Genomic DNA, 19,531 nt, shown 5'->3' with positions numbered 1-19,531 from the left:
ATTGCGCTGCTTTTCATAGTTGCATGCTCAATTAGATTTTTGTTTTTTTTCATTTGTTAAGAATAGGGATGCACGATATTTATCGACCGATATGAGAGAAAATGACGTCATTTTTATTGCTCCGATAAATAAATTAAATCCGATAACTACATCCGATAAAGTATGCTTGCTGGCAAATCAATCAATCAGTCTGATTTATCTGAGATTCATATTTCCGAGTGCAAGTGATTGCAGCTTTAAACTGCAGTGACTCTCAGCATGTGTTGTGCTCATTACGTCATCATTTGCGAACATGTCTTCGCCGGTCTGGAAGTTTTTCTCGGTGGCAGAGGAGGACAATTTGGGCGTCGTTTGAGTCTTCTCTCTTTTCCTCGCTTTTCTTCGGTTTTAAATAGCTTGTAAGCTCTGTGCGCGTTTTTATTTTCACTTTTAAATTAGTGGCAATTCGGCGTCAAGCAGTTGTTTGTTTTTAGTTCGCTTGTTTTCTCACTTTCCTTTGCTTAAATAGCTTGTAAAAGCACCGGGCGCATTTTATTTTCACTTTTAAATTAACTAATTCAATTCAATTCAAGCAACAACAAAATACAACATAGAACATATAGCTAACTTTTATTAACAAAATAAATACAAATTCACCATGCTATATGCCTAATATAAAATAACAGATAACTTACAAATTTTAAATATGGTAGGCCTATACAAAACTGAAAATCAGTAAAGACTGAGGAACAAATAATTATAAAACGTAGAATGTTTATTAGTGAGATGGAAAGTTTTGAGGCACGGACTGCATACACAAAAATGAACCGAAATACATGCCTCACAGACATGATAAATATATCCAAAGAAAGCTTTAAATTGCTACTTAACAAAATAAATAAAAACAAAAACTATTTAATACAATCGTTATCCGTGAAGATGCACTTCTCTCTAAAGGCACGTCTAACGAGGAGATGGCGAATCCTTACTATTTCCCACGGACACATTCATGGTAATTACTTTTGCTTTATTGCGTGTATTTGAAGCAGAACTCTTCATCTGTGCTGACGACTCACTGCTGCTGTGGGACACTAAACACCGTCGAGTCACTCTTGACAGTCGCGGCAGCACAGACTCATGTTGTTTCCACCAGCGTAGCAGTTTTTTTTCATCAATAATTGATGAATGTCTAAAATATAAAGATAAGGAGAAGCCTAAAACAGGCCCGAGGCCCGGCCCGCGTCTGAACTATGATATGAATATTGGCCCGGCCCTAGGGACATAAAGTAGGAGCCCGACTTTAAATTAAATTTCAAATAATAATAATAATAATTGGGGGCTAAAAGTGTGTTGTAATGCAAGCATTACTGAACATGTACAGAGTAAAATATTACTGAAAATTGATTAGTAATGCCTTACACTACTGCGTTACAGCAAAAAGTAATACGTTACTGTAATGCATTACTTTTGTAACGCCTTACTCCCAACACTGCTTAAAGACTATATAACTTTCTCATCCTTGTGCACTAAAAACGTTGAATAGATGCATTTCTTTATGCATGAAATATTTGAATATCAATTTGTTGTTAATGAGTTGTTAATTGCAGATAAACCATAGTTCTGTCATAATTCTGTTAAACCATTTCTGTTACAAAGTATTGTGGTGCCTTACACAAAAAATAAAAACATTTGAAGAGTCAGGACTGATGTTTGCTATAGTTAGGCCAGAGCTACTAAAATATCAGTTTAATCAGTGAATCTTAGATTTTATATTCTCCTGGGTGCACAAACTGCAGATTATATGAAAATTATAATATAAAAATATGAACATCGGCCACGAGAAGGACTTAATTATCGGTTATCGGTATCGGTTTCATATCGTGCATCCCTAGTTAAGAACATAAGCAATAGTAATATAGTGATGCAGCGCTACTAAATACAGCAAACCAGAAGTGAGGAGATACCTGTACTTAAGTACGTGAATCCACACAATATTGCTTCAAGACTCATTAAAATATTCAGATGATTCATGCCGTGTCATTATTCGTCTACCGAGTGCAATCTTTAGATATTTCCCAGCAGATTTGAGAGTCTTCCTGCTCTTCTCTGTCCTGAGGAGCCGTCTCGTTCCTGCACTGGCTGTCTGTGTCCTCAAGGACATGTGTAATATTGCAGGAGACTCGTCTCGGCCATCAGCAGAAGAGCTGGATTCCCACACAGTCCGAGAAGCTCTGACACGCTGTGAGAAACAGGCAGGAATTCACTCTCGCTCATCACTCATGCTTTATTCTAACCTCATTGTAAATGGAGAGACATTAGAGATCAATCTCTTTGAACAGCCAAACACTCTGAACTCTTCTCTAACTTTAGTTCTCATAGTTTTATCTGGTGCCATTAGAGGAGATTTAAATGCATTAATCTGGGAACGTAGCTGTAATCAGTTTGTGATCATATTAGAAGTAGGGCCTTATAAAATCAGTTTTATTCTTTTCCCTAAATTTCATGTTTTCCATTTTAACTTGATTCAGTTTTAATGAAGTTTTAATTTTATTCAGTTTAATTAAAATGTGATTATCAATAAGATGTCTAATCAATTAAATTTACAAAATTGTAAGAATTTGTTTTCCTGAAATTCTTCAGTTTTCCCCAAATTCCATTTTATCCATTTTAATTTTTCTAGACTTAGTTTTTTTATGGTGTAATTAGGCTAAATGTTAATAACCAAAATGATGTCTAAACTTTAACAATTTAATAATGTATTACAATTTTAAAAATAGTAGTGAGCTATTAAATATTTTATTTTTTCTGAAATTATTAGTTTTTTCCCCAAATTCCATGTTTTCTTTTTTAAATTTTCTAGATTAAGTTTTATGGTTTAATTAAATGTAAATTGTAACATTTTAATAAATTTGTAAAAATAACAGCACCCTGATTTTTTTTTTTCCAGAAATTTTGTTTCCCCAATTTCAAATTTCAATTCTAGATTCTGTGTTTTATGATTTAATAAAGATTAAAAACTGTGTTAATCAAATGAATGCATAAAACTTTAACAGTTTAATTAATCATTTAAAATGTAGTCAAATTAAATTTAAACAATTCCTTTCATTGTTTGGCAAAAAATAAATAACTAAAATAAAATAAAACATGGAAGAAAAAAATTGATATCCTTGAATCAATAATGTTTTAATAAACTGTATTAGTATTATTGTTATTATTAAAGAAGAACATTCAACTGTGCAACAGTAAAAAAACAAAAAAACAACTGTTGCAGGGTTTTACATTGTACAGCGAACAGCACTGAATTTATTCAATCTAATTCAGTGTTATAAGTAAATTACTGGACTCCATGATTTCGTCTGTGTTTATAGAATAAGTGGCCCATTTCTGTTGAGAATCACTGTCATGTAAGACACCGATGTTGCTGATTCTCATCTAAATGTCTGAAGGTCTGCAGCCACGTGTTTATATTTAGCTGCTCAGAGAGACACAAAACTAGATGTTCAGATTAAAATGCATGACAGTAAGAGACATTTATCACATCCGGACAAATGAGAATGAAGTGACATGCTGAACACTTCACATGGTTTGTCAGTGTTTTTAGCCATTTTAGAGGAGCGACAGTAATCTTCTCTAATCTACGAGTCCTCAAGGAGTGTCTGAATGGTATCGGAGGATAACGACAGCACAGGCAAACGCGAGGGCGTCCGCAAACAGCTCACACACATCAGAATGCACAAACGAGGCGTAATCAATCCACTGCAGCTGTCTGAGTGCATTCGCAGCAGGTGTATTCTTATCTGTGTCTGTTTGTTCACTGATTCCAGGCCATTCAGATTTAATTTCATAGCTGTCGCCCTTGAGAGATGTTTCTGAGCCTGTTGACTTACAGAAGCGCTCTTGAGCGCATGTCCTGAGAGTGTTTGTTATACAGCAGAGGTCTGAGCTGTAGATGTTCAGATCACATGTGTGGTCATTTATGATGCCAAGAGCAGAGTGAATGTATGAATGTTGAGCAGGATAAAAATAGAAATGTGTTAATCGGTGGAGAGTTTGCTGTACTGTTTATATCCATTTTCATTTGTGGATTCTGCTTTAATGGTTTAATTTTAATTTAATAATCAAAAAATCTATTAAATTCATAAAACTTTAACAATTAACAATAATAGAGCCTTATGAAATCTGTTTGAGATTCTAAATTGTGATTTCCGTTTTTTTTAATGGTTCAATTGAATAATCAGGGATGTCTAATGTTGAATTAAAAAATTCTAAACAATTGAATGATTTACTGTGACTTCAATAATAATAATAAGGCTCTAAGAAATATTTTAATTTGTCTGAATTCTGTTTTATGATTTAATACAAATCAGTGCATTTGTGATCATTTCAGAAGTGCAAGCCTTATGAAATGTTTTTATTTTTTCAAAAAAAATTTTAACAATATATTTATTTACGTTTTAAATGGATTCTGTGTTTTATGATGTAATACAAATTATCTTTTTTAAAAAAGGTGTTAATGTAATGAATGCATACAACTTTAACAGTTAAAACAAGCTTTAAAATTGTAATAAAATGAAATTAACTATTCCTTTTGTTTTTTGGTAAAACAGGTCTGCACAATAGAGGTTTATGTTTTCCAGTTTAAATGCAAGAAAAATGGTGTTCATAAATTTGTTTTCATAAATCACACACACACATCATTATTACTTTTACACTTGTCATAATTTCTTCAGGTTAAACCAAACATGTAAACTTTTATTTTGGGTTTGTAGTGAAGATCATTGACTTTCAGTGTGTATATGACACTGGTTTTCTCAAATGAAACGATGAAATGCTGTTGAAGTGACTCAAATGCATATTGTTTGAATTGTTGAAGAATCAGAAATCACTGTGAATCTAATTAGCAGCGGCTGGATGGATAGGTGGAAGGATAGATGGATGTAAAACATCCTCAGGGTCAACAGGGATGAATATGAAATGATATATCACCCTAATGAGCAGTAATAATGGCTGTTTTATGTCAGTAATGTGATGGCAGAAGAGCCTGCGGTCTGTAATTCAGGGTGTGTGAAGCGTTAACTGCAGGTGGGATTGAATCTTCAGCTCTACATTGATTAGCTGTTCTCATCAGATCCATCCATCCAGAACCACAGGAACATGAGTTCTGTTCAGATCTGAAAGGAATCATGAGAAAACGCAATCATCGTCCTCTTCGTGGACGAGGGAATCTGCTGAGAACAGTGAAAACCAGACAGAGTCGTGTGCTTTCTGTAGTGAATCAGATGAATGATGGGAGAGGAAGAGGATGAGAGAAAACACTTGAGTTGTAGATTTTGGTATTGTTTGACCCTTCCTCCTGCCTAATATACGTTGTCAGATATGTCACATTACAACATTTAAGCATGCTTGACATCAAACTCGATTTGTACAGATAATTCTCTGTGGATCAGTTTGAATAATGTTTTTATTGAATAATGTCAGTGTGTGGTTTGTAAAGGCTGAAGCTGCGGTTTGTTCCTCACACAGTTCTTTAATGCTGCTTTTTCTTTCTTTTTGAAACCCCAGATGAGCTTCTTCTATTGAGATGAATGGAAATACTGGCCTAAAGCTTTTCTCCAGGTCATATATAGACATTATTGGGTCCGTTTTTTTTTTGTAGCAATAAGTTGTACAACTTTGAAGTGTTTGTTTTCCTTACAAACATCTGTAATCAATTTCTGAGGTCATTTAAAACTAGCTTTTACTGCCATCAAACACATGATCTCATTCTGGGTAACAAGCCTTCAGTAATTACCAGTCAGTAATTAATTACTGACATCAGTTTATGATGATTTTACAGTAGTAAACAGTAACAGTAAATAGATTGGTATTTTACCATGGTAAGATTTTGTGTGTGTTTGTGTTGCAAAGGTCTTAATTCAGAGGCCATAAAAATGCAGAAGTGCATGTATATATTACTTAAACCTAAAACAGAACTTAAAATAAAACCATAAAGTTGTTACTTGAAATAAAATAAAGTAGGAGTGTCCCCGACTCAGGATTTACAAAGTCGAATCAGTATTTTTGAGTCTTGCCGATAGTCGACTGATAGTCGGATCATATTTTTGGGGGCGGGGCAAAATACATTACCAAGAGACAGTCATTCGTCATACGCAGTCATACGCTTCGTTATTTATACAACATAACGTTAATATTACGACTTATAGGCTATCTGCACAAAATGCCTTGAATGCAGAAGTGAACGTATCTGCGTGGCTCTGAATGAACGCATTCTTCACTTGTACCCTACCTGATCAAAAAAATCCTGTCAGTTTGAGTCTTGTTAAAGATTTAACAGCAGCCATATCACCCTGTAGCCCAAGACTGGTTGCCCACTGAAGCTAAGCAGGGTTGAGCTGGTCAGTACCTGGATGGGAGACCTCCTGGGAAAACTAGGTTGCTGCTGGAAGAGGTGTTAGTGAGGCCAGCAGGGGGTGCTCAGCCTGTGGTCTGTGTGGGTCCTAACACCCCAGTATAGTGACGGGAACACCATACTGTAAAAAGCACCGTCCTTCGGATGAGACGTTAAACCGAGGTCCTGACTCTCTGTGGTCATTAAAAATCCCAGGATGTCCTTCGAAAAAGAGTAGGGGTGTAACCCCGGCATCCTGGCCAAATTCCCTCCATTGGCCTCTGACCATCATGGCCTCCTAATCATCCTCATACACTGATTGGCTTCATCACTCTGTCTCCTCTCCACCAATAAGATGGTGTGTGGTGGGCGTTCTGGCGCAATATGGCTGCCGTCGCATCATTCAGGTGGATGTTGCACATTGGTGGTGGTTGAGGAGGTTCTCCCCTTCTATGTAAAGCGCTTTGAGTGCCCCGAAAAAGCGCTATATAAATGTAACAAATTATTTATTATTATTATTAAATCCTTGCCGCCAAGATGCTCCTCTATCGGTCAGGGATTATGGAATGTGAAACTTTCATCTATAGGGGTGGTTGGGTTTATTCACGAGTAGGGATGGGTATCGTTAAGGTTTTAACGGTATTACTACTCTTACCGATACTGCTTATCGATCCGGTATATATATATATATATATATATATATATATATATATATATATATATATATATATATATATATATATATATATGCATGCATACATGCGCACACACACACACACACACATATATTATAATTTACCATACACATCTGCTAAAGAAAAACATATCACCCCAGGTTTTGTGGCTTCTGTGTGAAATGCCGCGTCGCAGGTGTTTTTAAAGGGCTGTCAGTGTGTCGCTGCTGATGCTCATGACCTCCTCAGCACCTCCAACATCAAACCAGCCTGTTAGATGAGGACTGGAAGCCAGAAGAGACTGATGATGTGAGGAGGATGAGGCTCTGTTTTACATGTCTGTGCTGGAGCAATACTGTACATTCAGGTCAGATATGGAGAATAAATGCACTCCTCCATTAAATACTATACATTTCTTGAAGTGATTTATCGTAGAGATCCATTTTTTGCAATGCATCCATACCGCCCTGTTTTTGGCAGGTTTATTTCGATGCAAATACAAATGCATGCATCTACTTAAAGCCGTCTGCCAAATCATTCCAACTGGTTCTGGAGGAATGAATCCTTTTTGCAGATGAATCCGTCCCAATTACATGTGAAAGTGACCCTGTGTGACCTCAGATGTTCAGATAGCATTAACAGTAGAAGTGAAGGCATTTCATTGATGCTGCAGCGTGATCATACAGTCAAACCCTCAGATGAGCGGCTGTCAACCACAGAATCTCATCATTCTGACGGATATGAGCAGATATGAGTGGATATGAGTGGATTTCACTGCTCCTTTCATGTCTGAAGTTATTGGCTGTTACTCTTTTGCATCCCTCTCTTTTCTAAATTTAATCATTAAGAAACAAGAGCTGTCAGATTGTCTGTTAGAAGTGCTGCTGTGTTTATTTTTAATGAGTGCTTTACAAAAAAACCGTCATGAAGTCTGGCTCATTTTACCCAAAATCAAAAGCAGAAGTTTTATCTTGAGGAAAATAGACTATTTTAGGACCATTAGATTTTTTTTTCTACATTGTGACTTTATTTTTTATATCTATTGTCCTAAAAAATCCTAATTATGCAGAAGGTAACAATACAAACAAACAAATAAATAAAAAATCTTTTGATGCCAAATAGGCTTCATTTTCTGATTAATTCTTTATTTTTATAAATATAAATGCATTTTTAATTGTATTATTCATATTACTTTGATTTTGAGGTGAAATGTGCCCTGGCCTGGATGTTTTCGTAAGGTTTACCATGATATGGGGAAAGCGAAGGTCATGTTGAGTTTTCTCGTCTTGACTAGGGGTATGAATCCGTTTCACAATTCGATTTGATTACGACAATCGTGTCAATGATTCAATTCAGTTCGATATCACGATGCGTTGCATCCTCACTTTTCAATATCACGGCACATGGCTACATTTTCATATTCATTTGATATCAAATTTATTTTGGGCATTTTTATTAAATTATATAAGCGGGCTACTTTTTAAAATTAATACAAATTAATAATAAATCAGAACAATTGTTAAGAATTTAACCAACTAAATATAGCTTCAAAACATACTAGCAAATATAAAGTAATTAAGGGGAAAAAAGGGATAAACAAAAAGTACTTTCAGTATCTGAGAGTGATTTAAGTTTACAGACAATCATAGTTATGGTTCTTTTTCCTCCGCATTATTGCCATTTGATTATTACTGATGAGGTCATACACAGTGGCAGCTTTAATAGGATGCATTCACACTAATGCACGCATCTGTTTCCACATATCAGATGTTCTGAAAACATAACTGACTGTGTTTACATCAGTTTTGTATTATAAAAGTATTCGGAGATGCAAGTGCATTTAACCATCTAATATGTACTGCATTCCAAACGGCATAAATGAAGCATATATAAAGTAAAAACCAAGCTCAGAATCGATTGTGAAATGTTCAGAATCGTTGAAGAGAGAATCGCGATGCATTGTAGAATCAATATTTTCTCTCACCCCTAGTCTTGACTGTGTAATGAAAGCAAATCACTGTCAGAAACTGAGCTGCAGAGGTTCTTCTGACCTACAGGCCTGGCAGAGAAACACACACAAACACTCCTGCACGTGTGATAAAACACACTCACTCACTCACTCACTCACTCACTCACTCACTCACTCACTCACTCACTCACTCACTCTCACACACACACACTCACTCAAACACACACACACACACACACACACTCACTCACTCACTCACTCACTCACACACACACACACACACTCACTCAAACACACACACACACACTCACTCACTCACTCACTCACTCACTCACTCACTCACTCACTCACTCACTCACACACACACACACACACACACACACACACACACACACACACAAACACTCCTGCACGTGTGATAAAACACACTCCGTATCCACTATCACTCACTCACTCACTCACTCACTCACTCTCACACACACACACTCACTCAAACACACACACACTCACTCACTCACTCACTCACACACACACACACACACACACACACACACACACACACACACACACACACACAAACACTCCTGCACGTGTGATAAAACACACTCCGTATCCACTATCACACACTCACTCACTCACTCACTCACTCACTCACTCACTCACTCACTCTCACACACACACACTCACTCAAACACACACACACACACACACACACACTCACTCACTCACTCACTCACTCACTCACTCACTCACTCACTCACTCACTCACTCACACACACACACACACACACACACACACACACACACACAAACACTCCTGCACGTGTGATAAAACACACTCCGTATCCACTATCACTCACTCACTCACTCACTCACTCACTCACTCACTCACTCACTCACTCAAACACACTCTCTCTCTCTCTCTCACTCACTCACTCACTCACAGACATCCATCTGAACACTGCTGTGGATGGATTGTCAGGTGTCACACCCGTTAAACACCTGAATAATGAGGCAGAGAAGACTTCTAGAGCAAACGAGGGTTGGTTTTGTAACGAGAGCGATGTGGATTGTGTCTCTTGGCTGTTTGTACACTGTCCTACTTTATTTTCAGCCAGTATTTATCTGCACAACGGGAAATTCTCTGTTTCTCAGATGTTGCTCTTCCACAGCTCGATGGAGTTATCATTTGTTTCAACTTTCTCTTTTTGTCCTGATGTTTGTCCTGAAATTTATCTTTGGAGATATTAAATATAGACACAAACGAGTACAGTAAGCGACTGTAGTGTGAGTTGTATATGGAGATGATTTGGTCTTGGAACAAATATAAATGTTTGATTTCAGCCAGTAGCCTGTTTTCTCCTCATACGCTCTGAAACATTTAAGTCTTCTGCATTTTTTCCTTTACCCCTCAGGCTGTCAGCACAAGCACTTGGATTATTTTTGATAACAGCAACTTAAACGCATTAAGCCTTACCTTTATCTGCAGTATCTTTATCATGCTTTGATTAAAAAATGTTCAAATCACAAAGGCTGTGAGTTCATGAAATAAAAATACGCAGTGCGTGTTTCAGTGTGAAGTGCGGCGCTGTGTTTAACACATGAGCACCAACCATCTTCACAAACTTGTAATGAGAAGCGCTTATCTATATAAAAGACGCTTTAAGGTCTAATTTTGATTGTTTAACGTTTGAAAATGAAGAAATTAAGACAGCCATAAATGTAGTTTTTTATAGTTATCATGTAAAATATAATGATTATGATCCTATTTTTCTTAAATACTCTATTTTTAATTTTACAGTGAAATAATAAAATAGTAATAATATTACTTGTTTTAATAATAATAATAATAATAATAATATTATTATTATTATTATAGCCATATGAAATCACAAAATTTTGTACAGACTGTGTTTTTTTTTACAGCCAAATATTAAAATAGTAATAATATACTTTTTTTTTTTCAATAATAATAACCTTCTTGTTCTTCTTCTTGTTCTTCTTCTTGTTCTTGTTCTTATTCTTCTTATTCTTATATTAATATAAAATCCTACATTGTGGCCAAATTGTTTAAATACAATTTTTTTATTTATATTAAAATAGCAATATTTCTTACTTTGTTCATTATTATTATTATTATTATTATTATTATTAGTAGTAGTAGTAGTAGTAATATTAGTATAGCCATAATAATATATAATCACATCTCAGCCAAACTGTGCAGCTCTACAAACAAGCACAGATTTATATCAGAAGAAAATTGTGCAGCCCTAGTCCTAGAAATGTTTACATTTAAATAAACTTTCAATTCAAATCGAAAACACATTCTCAGATAATGAAACTAACGATAAGCACAGTTTTTTTTTTCTGTAGCCAGTTTTTAGCACATCTCAGTGCTTTGCTATATTTACTGTACATGTCACACACATGCACAAATCATTTATGGCGTCGTAAATGCGCTTTAGTTTCTGCTGAAGGTGCAGGTGTATTTTTGCTGTTGTGTGTAAAAGCGAAACGTGATGAAATCCGAGTGCTGATGGTATGTTTTCAGGTCCTCCACACTGACGGATCAAAGTAATCCAATTATGAAAATTAGCTTATTTTTTCCCTCCCCCTCTCTCTCTCTCTCTCTCTCTCTCCCTCTCCCTCTCCCTCTCCCTCTCCCTCTCCCTCTCTCTCTGTCTCTGTCTCTCTCTTTCTCTCTCTCTCTCTCTCTGTCTCTGTCTCTCTCTTTCTCTCTCTCTCTCTCTCTCTCTGTCTCTGTCTCTTAATGTAAAGTTGTTGTGGGATCTGAACACTGTTATCAGTGTGGGCCGCTGATTTCACACTGAAACCAAACTGTTCATCAGCGATATGCCCTGAAATAATGAGAGTGCAGAGGACTTCTTTCTCTTCATTCATATTCCTCTGTTTTTCTCCCACAGGTTTCTGGAGAACTCTCTGCTCAGTGCCGAGGTGAAAGAGGGAGAGATTCTTCCTCCGACCATCCATAAGCTGATGAAAGGATACAACAAATACCTCCGGCCTTTCTTTGACAGTAAGGACATAATGGATGTTTAATGCATGTGCGTGTATATGTGGGCTGAACGGTGATTCACTCCCACATTTTCATTTAAAACAGATTAATTGATGCCTGGTTATGCTACACATTGAAATGAGAATCTAAATGTGATTGAGCCACAGTATCATCAATCAGAAAGTGAGAGAAAGATGCTTAGAAGTCAATAAAGATGTTCGTTGTACATAAACAACATGTCAAGAGTTCAACTAACCTTCTCAGCAAGATTCTGTTGTTTCTCCACCGTGACCGCAGTCGACCTGACAGAGAAAACTGACTTTTTAATTGAATTAGCACTATAGCACTCTCTGAGACAATAACATGCAATCAAGCTTGTGTTGCTCCCAAACACACATGCATACAATTATACACATACTATAATAAAATATACACATACAGAAACTATTATAGTTTTTTTGTTAATATTTTGAATTAGATTGTATTTTTATATTCTGTTTTCATTTCAGTTTTGGTTAAAGTTTTAGTAACTTTGTTGCGCTTTGTTGCCTTAAAAAAAAAAAAAAAAGTCTATAATTTTTTGTTTTTAGTTATAGTTTACTTAATTTTAGTTAGTTAGCATAAAAAAGGTAATTACGACTTTTTAACTATTTGTTCAGAATTGCGAGATATAAACTCAGAATTCTGACTTCCTCACAATTTTGAGTTTACATCTTGCAATTCTATTTTGTTTATTTCACCCAGGGAATAAAAACTAAAATACTTATCTCACAAGTCTGACGTTTGTTCTCGCAATTGCGTGTTTGTTTATATATCACATTTCTTTTTTTCTTTTTTTTTTTAAGATTTATTTTTGCCATATAAATCACATTTCTAAAAAATATTTAAATAAGATTTGTAAGATAAAATGTTGCAATTACCTTTTTATCATGTGGCAGAAACAGTCTTTCATATTGTAGTACATCAACTTTGTTATTTTTTACGTGATAAATTATTTAAATGTTTTTTTTTTTTTGTTGCAGTTAATGATAATAACTTTGTCTCATACAAGATAAACTTGAGACCCTACAGAGGTCAAGACTAATGGCTTTAGTAAATCAGCAGCACACACAGGTCAGAGAAACGCAGTAAACCCATTTCTGTCTGTCAGTGTGTCTGTCCTACTGTTGTTCCTGCTGTAAATTATTGATGAGTTGAGGGCTGTTTTCTGTAGCTTCACTCTCTACTCCACTGTTTCTGTGTAGAGGAAACTACTTTAAAACTGTAGCTTGTCAACTCATAACTTAAGCTCTTTTTAACCTAAATTAGTCAAACTACCATAAGTTACCCTTTTGAGTTAGCTAGACTAGGGCTGGGTGATTTTTCTGATTTTATCAGATTGTGTTTTGCCACAAATTTTATTTTATTTTAATTTTTTATCACAATTTTGAAAATAAAAATAAAAAATATTAGCAAACATTTCACTGTAAAAAAAAAAAAAAAAAGTCGTAGAAAAAATGGCTGGCAGATACGGCTGCCCAACAAAAACTGTAAAATTAAAGTAAAATATCTTTATTGAAATGAAGTACAAAGACAATAATTTTACAGAAATTTTCATTAAAGGGTATATAGAAAAAACTTTTATTTTACAGAATTTTCCTTGTTTCAATTACGATATTTTACTTTAATTTTACCGTTTTTTTACGGTGTAAACCCCTTATTTTACATATTTTAAGCACTAAATGCTCTACAGAGAAACACTGTTATTTTACAAATTATTCCAATTAAAAACCTTCAATAAAATGTCAAAGCATGCTCAAGATGGTAGATTAACATTTTTATTTGGAAGACAAAATGCAAAGTCTGTACAAATGTCTTATAAAATTTCAATTTTACAATCCGGTTTTTGAAGAAATACAGCACAATTACATTTAAAGGGGTCATATGATGCTTTTTTTAAAGATCATTATTTTGTGTATTTGGACAGAATATGTTGAAATGCTTTAATGTTCAAAAAACGTCTCTGGTTACTTGCGTAACCCTTGTTCTTTAAATAGGGAACGAGACGCTGCGTAAGCTAAGACGCTTTGGGAAACGCCCCTAGGCGTGCCGATTGTCTGAAGCCATTATAGAATCACGCCAATTCATTGGCTGATGGTGCGGATGCCGTCTTCGACGTTCTTACGTCGCCTCCTTATACTGGCGAACGCGCCATCTGCTCCTAAGATTTTTCTGCCGAAAAGGCCCCTGTCGGTAGCGTGAGGAGCTTGGCAGCAAATGCAGCGTCTCGTTCCCTATTCAGAGAACAAGGGTTATGTGAGTAACCGGAGATGTTCTCTTTCATATGTTTACTCAATGCTGCGTAAGCTAAGACGCTTTGGGAACGACATACCAAACACGCCAAGCTAAAAACGCTGCTCTATCTGGCCCGTTTACAAACCAGACAGCATACACGGCTGGTTGAAGCAGATAAAATGTGGGAACCAGGAGCCGTGTCAAGATCCAAGTTATAGAACCTGATAAAAGTGTGCGGAGAGGACCATCCTGCTGCTACACAAATATCCTCTAGGGGGACCCCTCTAAAAAGAGCTTGAGAGGAAGCCACGCTCCTAGTAGAATGCGCCCGAACGCTGAGAGGTGAAGAAAGACCATGCACTTCATAAGCCAGTGAAACTGCGTCCCTCACCCAGTGAGAAATTCTGTGCTTCGATGTGGCAAGCCCACGGCGGCCAGCACCTAAACATACCAACAACTGGGAAGATTTCCTCCAATGTCTGGAGCGCTCCGTGGTCTTCAAAGCTCGGACAGGACAGAGCATGTGAAGCCTTTCATCCTCGCCTGAAGCAAAGGGAGGAGGATGGAAAGAGTGAAGTGTGACCACCTGAGAGCGAAACGATGCGGATTAAACCTTAGGAACATAGCCAGGACTAGGCCATAAGGTCACCTTGACCAGACCCGGGGCGAAGTCCATACACATCTCGCTGACAGAGAGAGCTTGCAAATCTCCAACTCTTTTTAAAGACGTTAGCGCCAACAAAAGAGTAACCTTGCGAGTCAGAATCCGTTCTGGAACTGGCTCTAAGGGCTCAAATGGGGCTACCGTTAGACCCTCAAAGATGACTAGTTCCAAGAAGGAACTCCAATGGGGCGTACTGGTCTCAGACGCCAGACACCACGCATAAACGCAGAGACCATCCGATGTCTCCCAGGGGAACCTCATCCAGCTCTCTTTGACCATCATTTGGAGGTTGAATTGTCTTAACTTTCAGTTGACCTCTAAAACTGAAAGTCTACACTTTGGCTAAGAAATATTTAGCATTTTTCTTATTAGGGCCCGAGCACCGATGGAGTGAGTCTGAATCTACATGCCAAGATTCAGTTATAGTTATAGCGCCACCTGCTGGCAACAGGAAATGACTTGTTTCACACTAACTTAAACATGCAATGTCTGATGTGCCCTAAACTTCACATGTTTGGTAGGAGTCCTGGTTTGAAGACATCTACATGCCAATATTCAGTTATAATCATAGCGCCTCCTGTTGGCAGCAGGATATTTGGCACATATAAATGACTGACATATTCCTCCTATATTTACCACTTTAAAAGCATATTGCTGTTTAAAAGCCCGCTGTTCCCTGTTTTCCTATATGGCCACGTGATGGCGGTGAGCCCGGGTGCGAGGACCCTTTCATAGCTGCTTGCAGCTTTAATTTGACATTATTTCTGAACATTTAGGATATGTTCTTAAACGCATCTTTTCTGCAAATATATTTAACAAGTGAATTTGTTTTGACTTTGCACCATGTTGAGCACATTGTGTGTGATGCATGTGAAAAACAACTTTCTTTAACCAGATGGTTTCTCAAATGTTCTTAAAAAAATAAAGCTTTTATTTCTAAAGAATGCATGAACTAATTGACTTTAAACTTTGAATGCAATGCAGGTCAAGGCGTCTGCCAAATACATGAAATGTAAGAGCTGTTTAATGAGACAAACCTGCAGTTAACTCCAGTAGTTGGTATGAAATCAATCCACTGTTGAGGTCCAATTGTTTGTATCTTTGCATGCTCCCTGTCGCACAGTCTACAGCATAATGCATTTCTCACAGCTGCTCATCTCAGAGTAAATTGCCTTTCCACTCGCATCTCTCAGCAGACAAACGCGAGCATGTGAAGTTCTGCTGGCGAATCCAAAGGGACAAATACTTCAATAACACGCCGTCTACTCCGGAGTCATAGTTTCAGCGGTAAACAGCTGAGAGAGTCGTGTTGATGACACAGTAATGTAAAAAGAGGCATGTGGACACCAGCTCAAACCAGGTGTAAAAATAGCCATAGAAAGAGCCGTGTCAGGAAAACCATGAGGAGAGCTTGTTGGATTAGATATTCAAAATCCTGTTGCATTCCACTGAAGTCGTTGCTATTTTTCGCTAATTTGACCCCAATCATCTACGTTATTCTGAATCACTGTTGTCAAGATTTTTAGAAGTAAAACACATGCTTTGTCAGCTTTAATGAGCAGGTTCACTCGCAAGGTTTCTGTCTTTAGCAGCGATTCTCTGAATTATGATGGATTGCAGAGCTGTGAGTGTTTACATGCCTTTTCTCTGTCTCTGTTCTGCAGATGGTCCCGTCACGGTGGGCATGAGTTTAGACATCGCCAGCATTGATACGATATCAGAGATCAACATGGTGAGAAACGCACACCACACCTGTGATTTGAACTGAAAATATCTTATAGTTTTATAGTATTTTATAGTTTACATGAATAATAAATTATGTGCTTGTTAATAAGTGTTATTCATTTATTATGTTATTGCTCATACTTGAGGGTTAAGGCTTTGTTCAAATTCTTAACCTCAAGTAACCTCAAGTAAGCTTAACCCAAGTAGTAACCTTGTACTTCCCAGTACTTTCCTGTTAGCACAATGTAAGTACATGTACTGTAAAATAAAGTGTAACTGTGATATATTTTTAAATGATAAATAAATAAATAATTACAATTAATGTTTAAAAATCATCATTATTATTATTATTATTATTATTATTATTGTAGTAGTAGTATTTTTTTAGTTTTTTGTTAGTTTTTTAAAATATTCTTAAAGTCTGTTTTTGCACAATTAGTAAGGATAATAATTTAAAACAAATAGTAATGATAAAATTAAACAGTTTTTAAATACTTATTTTTAATAATAATAATTAAAAATATATATATTAAATATTATAAATTATGCATTTGTATTATTATTATTAGTAGTAGTAGTAGTAGTAGTAGTAGTAGTAGTAGTAATATTTTAAAATAATAATAAAAAATAAATAACAAAAATATTTGTTATTTATCAACTAAAATATTTTCAAAGTTTTTACATGATTAATAATGATAATAATAATTTTTACAAATGATAATAATTCAAAATATGAATATGTATTATTGTTGTTGTTGTTTGTACTAAAGTTAAGGGTTTGTTCATATTCTTAACCTCAACTATTAAACTTTGGCTCATCTCACACAGTTAATGTTGGTCTGTTCATAGAATGTGAAAATGTATTTTTGAATTGTTTGCTAAATCGTTTCGGATGGTCTGCTGTTGTATTAGAAGTACCTCATTCCTTTCTTGAATGGGCAGGACTACACGGCCACTATCTTCCTCCGGCAGCGCTGGACGGATGAGCGGCTGGTGTTTGAAGGCAATAAGAGCTTAAGTCTGGACGGGCGCCTGGTGGAGCTGCTGTGGGTCCCAGACACCTTTATAGTGGACTCCAAGAAGTCCTTCCTCCACGACATCACAGTGGAGAACCGGCTGATCCGGATCTTTCCCAACGGAACCGTTCTCTATGCGCTCCGGTGAGGCTTTATCTGGTCTGTAGCACAGATATATATATATATATATATATATATATATATATATATATATATATATATATATATATATATATATATATATATATATATATATATATATATATATATATATATATATATATATATATATATATATATATATATATATATATATATATATATATATATATATATATATATATATGCTGTACTGAAATTTAATCTGAATGCAGTTAATAATCTTTACATTTTTATTTGGTAACAAAAATAATAATAATAATCATCATCATCGTTATAATTTAAAATATTATTATTGTTATTTTCAATATATTTTAATTTTTTATGTTTTAATAATAATAATAATAAATAACTAAAATAATTTTAAAAGATAATGTATTATTATTAATTTGTGTTTTTTATATTATTAATAATTAATAATGACAATAATAAGTAAAAAATTAAAAGTTATAAAAATACTAATATAAACAGTAATTATTATTATTATTATTATTAGTAGTAGTAGTAGTAGTAGTAGTAGTTGTAGTAGTAATAGCAATAATAATAATAATATTACATTCAAACCTGGTTAAAAATTTATAATTTTAAAATAAATGTCTGAATTCAGTTAAATGTTTTGAGGGTGTTTAGTTGTTTTTATTTAGAAATAATGAATAATAATAATAATAATAAAACATTCTAGTTTAAAATTATTAATAAAAATCTGAATAAATAAGTCTGAATTCAGTTTTGCATCTTATATAAATATTTAGAGGATGTTTATTTAGTTGTTTTTATTTAGAAATAGTAAATAACAAATAATAATAAATACCAAAATAAATGCTATAAAATTATTTATTATACATTTGTTTATTTTTACATAATAATAATAATAATAAAAATTATAATTATTTTTAGTAGTAGTAATATTAGTATTATTTTAGCCATATGTGTATATAGAATCAAAACATTTTTATTAAATTGTGCAGCTCTACAAACAAGCACAGAAAACATGGATTTTTTAATTGCTTGGTTTAATGCTGTTGAGATATTTCTGCTGGAAAGCAAGACTAAAATACTGATTACAGATGGGATGTTTTGCAATCTGTGCCTCTTTACCTTTCATTAAACATCAGAAATGTTGAGAACATATCAGTGTTTATGAGTGTTTGTTTTTCTCTGTAGGATCACCACGACTGTGGCCTGTAACATGGATCTGACCAAATATCCCATGGACAAACAGACATGCACCTTACAACTGGAGAGCTGTAAGAAAACACACGCATTTCCAGCTTTTGCTTCCCCAAAATGTTGCTCTGGAAACAAAGTCTTTTTAGGCTCTTGTTTGTGACATCTGTACTCGTATAACTGCACAATGATTCATATTCATGCTGTTTCATATTTTATAACAACATTTTATGGTTGCATCCAAACACGCCGCATTACAACTGTTTACTTTCCATGCACTTGCATGCAATGCAGATATCTGATGTGTGGTTGCATAAGATCATTTATATAAATGCATATTACAGACAGACAGAAATCAGTCCAAGATGCTCCTGTATTGAAGTGTGTGTGACAGCTACTAGATTTGGGTCAATTTAGTTTCCCATGGAACCTGATTTGCTTTCGTTTGGCCCCTAAAGCTGCTTTCTCTTCTTGCTGACTTTATATTTCTCTCTTCATCT

The 19,531-nt window shown here is 35.2% G+C and overlaps 1 protein-coding gene across 1 annotated transcript in view; it reads left to right on the top strand.

The window, feature by feature from the left end:
• LOC306884765 (gamma-aminobutyric acid receptor subunit pi) overlaps window positions 1-19,531 on the top strand; it is a 55,716-nt gene that overhangs the window by 23,496 nt on the left and 12,689 nt on the right. The window contains exons 3-6 of the mRNA XM_079440950.1: window positions 11,935-12,047; window positions 16,629-16,696; window positions 17,632-17,849; window positions 19,029-19,111. Coding sequence (XP_079297076.1) covers window positions 11,935-12,047; window positions 16,629-16,696; window positions 17,632-17,849; window positions 19,029-19,111 — 482 coding nt within the window. The remainder of the gene's footprint in view (window positions 1-11,934; window positions 12,048-16,628; window positions 16,697-17,631; window positions 17,850-19,028; window positions 19,112-19,531) is intronic.

This window comes from Barbus barbus, assembly GCF_936440315.1.
Source record: "Barbus barbus genome assembly, chromosome: 18".
Classification (NCBI taxonomy): Eukaryota; Metazoa; Chordata; class Actinopteri; order Cypriniformes; family Cyprinidae; genus Barbus; species Barbus barbus.
Note: the sequence above shows the minus strand (reverse complement) of the source record. Positions and strands in the feature narration are given on the sequence as shown.